Here is an 8021-nt window from a genome sequence, read left to right on the forward strand (position 1 = left end):
CAATCTGTAAGAAGGAATCTTAGCTTTCTGCGAGCAATACAGGAAGAAATCTGCTCCCGAGCGACGCGAAGCGGTAACGACTCACCAACGCTGCTGGAACTGCCTAGGTCGTCATATGGTCAGCGCCTGCCCATCTTCCAAGAACTGCAACAAGTGCTCCGGACGTCATCATACGTCACTGCACGAGGCCTTCGCAGCCTCTTCGGCGCTCGCTGTGGACTGCTCTCCGTCGCCGACGGTGCATGTGACTGAGCGCCCGCCAGCAGAGTTTTCGTCGGTCTTGCTTGCGACGGCCCGCGTTCGTGTGACTGATCGTGCCGAAAAGTGCCGTAGTTCGCGCGCTGGTCGACCCGGGGTCCGAAACCTGCCTGGTCGCCGAGTCACTCGCCCAGAGACTCCGCTTACCTCGAACCCCGACGTCGGTCGCTATTTTTGGCGTCGGCGGAATTCAGACGGGATTCTCCCGGGGCCGCCTCGTCGTCGCGTTGTCCTCGCGTACGAGGCAATTCTCGTGCAGTATCTCCGCTCTCGTGTTGCCGCGCCTGTCAATGTACAGCGGCACGGCGGGCGGGAGCGCGTGTTCGTGGCCCCACGTGCGAGGACTTGACCTGGCCGACCCCGAGTACTTCCGTCGGGACCCGGTGGAGCTCCTCCTCGGCGCGGACGCATACGCTGACATCGTCCTCCCCGATCTACGGCGGGAAGGACCCATGGAGCCGATCGCGCAGCAGACGCGCCTCGGCTGGATCATCCTGGGGCCCGCCGGAATCAACAGTCACGCCGTGTCATCCGTGACCTCGCTTCAGTGCACTACGATGGATGAACTGCCTGCCCTCGTGCGCCGCTTCTGGGAGTGGGAAGAAATGCCCCGCGGCCCCATGCCGCTTACCACCGAGGAGAGAGAGTGCGAGGAGTACTTCTCTCGAACGCACCAGCGTCTCTCCGACGGTCGATACGCAGTACGCCTGCCGCTTCGACGAGAGCCACCGGACCTGACTGCCACGCGCCGCGCTGCCTTCCGGATGCTCGCCACTATGGGGCGTCGGCTAGAGCGTGACCCGGCGCTTCGAGACCTGTATCGGACCTTCATGAGCGACTACCACGCCCTAGGTCATATGTCGCCCGTCGACGCCGCGCCTGCTGAGCGCTGCTGCTACCTGCCGCATCACGGGGTGCTCCGAGGGTCCGGTATCAACGCCAAGCTCAGAGTCGTGTTCAACGGCTCTTCTCGCACCTCCGAGGGACTCGCTCTAAACGATTTCTTGCACACAGGGCCTAATCTTCTGCCACCTCTCGCCGATGTGCTCCTGCGCTGGCGCTGCCATCGCTACGTCTTCACCGCCGACGTGGAGAAGATGTTCCGCCAGATCCTAGTCCATCCGGCGGATCGGGACGTGCAGCGCATCCTGTGGGCAGAGGACAACGACGTAAAGACCTTTCAGCTCAATACCGTCACGTACGGGCTGGCGTGCGCTCCGTACTTGGCGATTCGAGTGCTACGCCAGCTCGCCTGCGACGAGACTCGGCGATTTCCCCGAGGTTCCGCCGCCCTCCAGCGGGATGTTTATATGGACGTCATCCTTACCGGCGCCGAGGACTTGGAATCTGTTCGCCTCCTGCAGACACAGATATCCGCCCTCTGCATGGCGGGCGGGAAGTGGGCCGCTAACCACGGGGCAATCCTTGCAAGCGTCCCGCTCGAGCACCAGCTTCGACCTGCTGTGGACGCCACGTTGCCGACCGACGCCTGCTCCGTGCTGGGTTTGAAATGGACGCCCATGCGCGACGACTTCTCTCTCGTCGTCGGAAGATCGGCGGGAGTCCCTCCTACGAAGCGGGTTGTACTCTCTCAAACCGCTCGCCTGTTCGATCCCCTCGGCTGGTTGGCCCCCATCGTAGTACGGGCAAAACTGCTGAGCCAAACCACCTGGTTGGAGCAGCTAGATTGGGACGCTCCTCTGCCATCGGGACATGCCGCAGCCTGGGCGAGGTTTCGAGGAGGAGCTCCCTGTATTGGAGAAGGTACGAATACCGCGCTGGTATCGTTGCGGCGCAGCTCCTTGTGGCGTCGAGATCCATGGCTTCGCTGATGCCTCGGAGAGGGCTTACGCCGCCGTGGTGTACCTTCGGACGATCAGCGACGGAGAGCCTTACCTCTCGCTGGTGCAGGCTAAGACGAAGGTCGCGCCGCTGAAGAGGGTGTCTCTACCCAGACTGGAGCTCTGCGCAGCGGCCTTACTGGCGAAACTGGTCGATCACGTCCGAACTACGCTCGACCTGGCTGGATCCCCCACCTTCCTGTGGACGGACTCGACGGTCGTGCTCGCCTGGGTTAGAGGTCACCCTGCGAAATGGACCACCTTCGTGGCTAATCGTGTGGCGGAAATACAACGGTCCAGTGAAGAGTCTAGATGGAGACACGTACCTGGGCACGATAATCCGGCGACTGTGCGTCCCGGGGCGTGTCCCCGAGCGATCTGCTGGAGCATCCGCTATGGTGGACGGGGCCCAAGTTCCTGACCCAGGACCCTTCCGCTTGGCCTCCGCCTCCAGACGGCTGCGATCTCCCGGACCTACCGGAGCAGCGCCCCACCCGGTGTCTGGCCGCCGCAAGCGCTCGGGAGCCTGAGGAGCTCGCCCGCTTTTCGTCGCTGCGCCGGCTGCTGCGCGTCACCGCCTGGATATTGCGCTGGCGAAAGAGATCTCTGCGACGTCCGCCTTCGCCGCCGGACCTGAGCTCGGGGGAACTGAACGAGGCCTTGGAGAGGTGGCTGTTAGTGGTCCAGTCACTGGCCTACGCCGTGGAGCTGGAGGACGTCTCCTCCGGACGGTCGGTTTCAAAACGCAGTCCCCTCCGCAAGCTCACGCCGATACTAGGCAACCAGGGGATCCTGAGAGTGGGAGGGCGGTTAAAGCATTCGTTATTGAATGACGACCAGCGGCACCCGATCATCTTGCCGCCGGAGTCGCATTTGACTCGACTTACCATCGACGACAGCCACCGTCGCACGCTTCACGGAGGAACCCAGGCTACGCTGACCCACCTGCGACATCGCTTCTGGCTCCCGCGAGGCCGCCAACTGGTGCGGCGATACATTCATCGGTGCCTGCAGTGTGTTCGATGGCGGGCGGCCTCCCCTCAGCCACTGATGGGAAACCTGCCGAGAGCGAGGATCACGCCTAGCCGGCCGTTCCAGCACACAGGAGTGGACTTCGCGGGACCAATCTGGCTCCGAACGACGAAGGGCCGCGGACATAAAGCCTACAAGGCTTTTCTCTGCGTCTTTGTCTGTTTCAGCTCCCGCGCCGTTCACTTGGAGGTTGTAAGCGACTACTCGGCCGACGCCTTCCTCGCCGCCTTCCGACGCTTCGTCTCCCGACGAGGTCTGTGCCAGATTGTTTACTCCGACCGGGGTACGAATTTCGTGGGGGCTGACACGCAACTCAAGGACATATTCGACCAGGCGAGCCGTGAGCGCCACCGAATCGTCGGGTGCTTAGCCGATGACGGAGTCCAGTGGCGCTTTAACCCCCCGGCGGCGCCTCACTTCGGGGGCTTGTGGGAAGCAGCGGTGAGAGCGCTTAAGCACCACCTGAGACGAGTCATAGGCGAGACCCGGTTGACCTTCGAGGAAATGGCCACTTTCCTCGCTGAGACCGAGGCCTATCTCAACTCTCGCCCGCTCCAGGCCCTGACGGACGATCCAGAGGACCTCGACGCCCTGACTCCCGGTCACTTCCTGATCGGGGCGCGTCTCAACGCGGTTCCGGAGCCGACACTCATCAACGTGCCTGAGAACCGACTCAGCCGCTGGCGGCTCCTCCAGCAGATGCGGGACCACTTTTGGCATAGGTGCAAACGCCTGCAGGCAATTACAAAACAGCACCCGTATGCAGAATTGGAATATCCCTTTTGTATACGGGTACTGTTTTGTAATTGCCTGCAGACGTTTGTACCGCTTTCCATTTTGTTCGTATCTATACAGGTGTAATTATACAGAATTTTTAAAATTGATATTACAGCTAATAATGTCATTTTATGAGAAATTTTAATTCTGTAAACGCTGTTTTGTTACCGTCTGCAAACGTTTGTACCGCTTTTTTGCAAGGTTTTGCGAAGGGTGCTAAGTGCGGACAGTGCCACTAATAACGTCATTTTTGGGATATTTCAATTCTGCATACGGGTGCTGTTTTGTAATTGCCTGCAGGCGTTTGTACCGCTTTCCATTTTGTTCGTATCTATACAGGTGTAATTATACAGAATTTTTAAAATTGATGTTATAGCTAATAATGTCATTTTATGAGAAATTTTAATTCTGTAAACGCTGTTTTGTTACCGTCTGCTGACGTTTGTATTACTTTCTGTTTTCTTTATACCCTTACAGGTGTAAATATACCGAATGTTCAAAATTGATATTAGAGCTAATAATGTCATTTTTGGGATATTTTAATTTTGTATACGGGTACTGTTTTGTAATTGCCTGCAGACGTTTGTACCGCTTTCCATTTTGTTCGTATCTATACAGATGTAATTATACAGAATTTTTAAAATTGATATTACAGCTAATAATGTCATTTTATGAGAAATTTTAATTCTATAAACGCTGTTTTACCGTCTGCAGACGTTTGTACCGCTTTTTTGCAAGGTTTTGCGAAGGGTGCTAAGTGCGGACAGTGCCACTAATAATGTCATTTTTGGGATATTTCAATTCTGCATACGGGTGCTGTTTTGTAATTGTCTGCAGACGTTTGTACCGCTTTCCATTTTGTTCGTATCTATACAGGTGTAATTATACAGAATTTTTAAAATTGATGTTATAGCTAATAATGTCATTTTATGAGAAATTTTAATTCTGTAAACGCTGTTTTGTTACTGTCTGCTGACGTTTGTATTGCTTTCTGTTTTCTTTATACCCTTACAGGTGTAAATATACCGAATGTACAAAATTGATATTAGAGCTAATAATGTCATTTTTGAGATATTTCAATTTTGTATACGGGTACTGTTTTGTAATTGCCTGCAGACGTTTGTACCGCTTTCCATTTCGTTCGTATCTATACAGGTGTAATTATACAGAATTCTTAAAATTGATATTACAGCTAATAATGTCATTTTATGAGAAATTTTAATTCTGTAAACGCTGTTTTGTTACCGTCTGCAGACGTTTGTACCGCTTTTTTGCAAGGTTTTGCGAAGGGTGCTAAGTGCGGACAGTGCCACTAATAACGTCATTTTTGGGATATTTCAATTCTGCATACGGGTGCTGTTTTGTAATTGCCTGCAGGCGTTTGTACCGCTTTCCATTTTGTTCGTATCTATACAGGTGTAATTATACAGAATTTTTAAAATTGATGTTATAGCTAATAATGTTATTTTATGAGAAATTTTAATTCTGTAAACGCTGTTTTGTTACCGTCTGCTGACGTTTGTATTACTTTCTGTTTTCTTTATACCCTTACAGGTGTAAATATACCGAATGTTCAAAATTGATATTAGAGCTAATAATGTCATTTTTGGGATATTTTAATTTTGAATACGGGTACTGTTTTGTAATTGCTTGCAGACGTTTGTACCGCTTTCCATTTTGTATCTATACAGATGTAATTATACAGAATTCTTAAAATTGATATTACAGCTAATAATGTCATTTTATGAGAAATTTTAATTCTGTAAACGCTGTTTTGTTACCGTCTGCAGACGTTTGTACCGCTTTTTTGCAAGGTTTTGCGAAGGGTGCTAAGTGCGGACAGTGCCACTAATAACGTCATTTTTGGGATATTTCAATTCTGCATGCGGGTGCTGTTTTGTAATTGTCTGCAGACGTTTATACCGCTTTCCATTTTGTTCGTATCTATACAAGTGTAATTATACAGAATTTTTAAAATTGATGTTATAGCTAATAATGTCATTTTATGAGAAATTTTAATTCTGTACACGCTGTTTTGTTACTGTCTGCTGACGTTTGTATTGCTTTCTGTTTTCTTTATACCCTTACAGGTGTAAATATACCGAATGTTCAAAATTGATATTAGAGCTAATAATGTCATTTTTGGGATATTTCAATTTTGTATACGGGTACTGTTTTGTAATTGCCTGCAGACGTTTGTACCGCTTTCCATTTTGTTCGTAAATATACAGGTGTAATTATACAGAATTTTTAAAATTGATGTTATAGCTAATAATGTTATTTTATGAGAAATTTTAATTCTGTAAACGCTGTTTTGTTACCGTCTGCTGACGTTTGTATTACTTTCTGTTTTCTTTATACCCTTACAGGTGTAAATATACCGAATGTTCAAAATTGATATTAGAGCTAATAATGTCATTTTTGGGATATTTTAATTTTGAATACGGGTACTGTTTTGTAATTGCCTGCAGACGTTTGTACCGCTTTCCATTTTGTATCTATACAGATGTAATTATACAGAATTCTTAAAATTGATATTACAGCTAATAATGTCATTTTATGAGAAATTTTAATTCTGTAAACGCTGTTTTGTTACCGTCTGCAGACGTTTGTACCGCTTTTTTGCAAGGTTTTGCGAAGGGTGCTAAGTGCGGACAGTGCCACTAATAACGTCATTTTTGGGATATTTCAATTCTGCATGCGGGTGCTGTTTTGTAATTGTCTGCAGACGTTTATACCGCTTTCCATTTTGTTCGTATCTATACAAGTGTAATTATACAGAATTTTTAAAATTGATGTTATAGCTAATAATGTCATTTTATGAGAAATTTTAATTCTGTACACGCTGTTTTGTTACCGTCTGCTGACGTTTGTATTACTTTCTGTTTTCTTTATACCCTTACAGGTGTAAATATATCGAATGTTCAAAATTGATATTAGAGCTAATAATGTCATTTTTGGGATATTTCAATTTTGTATACGGATACTGTTTTGTAATTGCCTGCAGACGTTTGTACCGCTTTCCATTTTGTTCGTATCTATACAGATGTAATTATACAGAATTTTTAAAATTGATATTACAGCTAATAATGTCATTTTATGAGAAATTTTAATTCTGTAAACACTGTTTTGTTACCGTCTGCAGACGTTTGTACCGCTTTTTTGCAAGGTTTTGCGAAGGGTGCTAAGTGCGGACAGTGCCACTAATAACGTCATTTTTGGGATATTCCAATTCTGCATACGGGTGCTGTTTTGTAATTGCCTGCAGGCGTTTGTACCGCTTTCCATTTTGTTCGTATCTATACAGGTGTAATTATACAGGTACAATAATCGGTTTTATTAATAGGGAAACAAGTGCCGCTCTCTGTACGGATTGCCGTATGCGTTTACCTATTGGCGTGCAATCTGAGTGGTTAACTTGCGCTAAGCATCTCCTCGTTGCGACGTACCGACCGGAGTTGTTTGCTCAGTCTGCAATTTTTACCGACTGTCGAAAACACGTGACATCGACCACCCCCCAGATAACAAAATACTTCCACACTACTGATACGGTGAGCGTACGTCGTACTCTGTGTATCAGTACCGTACCTATCACGTACGTGCGTACCGTAGGCGTACGTTACCAGTACAACGCTACAGTATTAGTACGCGGTACGGCTACCGTAACGCCACTGTGCTCTTGATGTAGGGTTATGATCATACGTTGTACTCTCATCGTACCAGTACAATACTAGAACGTAAATTTTCGTATCGGCTTCTCTCCCCCTTTTTTCCATATCTCGTCGCTTTTTTTTAAATTTTATAATATTACAGAAATTATTCTTTTAATTTTAATTAAATTATAAAAAATTGATTTATTATTATTATTTTAACACACATAATATATACATATATAATAATACATATAATAATTACATATATATAATAATATAATACACATAATATATAATATAATATAATACAATTTATAATATATAGTATAATTTATAATATAATATACATATTAATATATAATATTTATATAATTATAATTAATGATATATATATATATATATATATATATATATATATATATATTAATAATACACTATTTTAATAAAACTTAATTAGAAA

At 47.1% G+C, this 8021-nt stretch overlaps 1 protein-coding gene across 1 annotated transcript; it reads left to right on the forward strand.

Moving 5' to 3' along the window:
* The first annotated feature begins 548 nt into the window (after positions 1–548).
* Positions 549–7591, forward strand: LOC145946938 (uncharacterized). The gene is made up of 4 exons (XM_083056693.1): positions 549–2010; positions 2057–2448; positions 2514–3923; positions 7430–7591. Exons 1-4 carry the CDS (start codon positions 549–551, stop codon positions 7589–7591), a joined length of 3426 nt encoding a protein of 1141 aa, XP_082912819.1.
* The last annotated feature ends 430 nt before the right edge of the window (positions 7592–8021 follow it).

This window comes from Prenolepis imparis, unplaced genomic scaffold, assembly GCF_030444845.1.
Source record: "Prenolepis imparis isolate NDT839.2.m4 unplaced genomic scaffold, iyPreImpa1.0 SCAF_30, whole genome shotgun sequence".
NCBI lineage: Eukaryota > Metazoa > Arthropoda > Insecta > Hymenoptera > Formicidae > Prenolepis > Prenolepis imparis.

What these genes read in the sequence shown, in the direction of transcription:
- LOC145946938 (XM_083056693.1), top strand. Translation starts at nt 549, where the DNA reads ATGTACAGCGGCACGGCGGGCGGGAGCGCGTGTTCGTGGCCCCACGTG. An exon ending in GTTTCGAGGAGGAGCTCCCT is followed by an intron (nt 2,011 to 2,056) that starts GTATTGGAGAAG and finishes GTTGCGGCGCAG; the next exon opens with CTCCTTGTGGCGTCGAGATC. An exon ending in AATATCCCTTTTGTATACGG is followed by an intron (nt 3,924 to 7,429) that starts GTACTGTTTTGT and finishes ACCACCCCCCAG; the next exon opens with ATAACAAAATACTTCCACAC.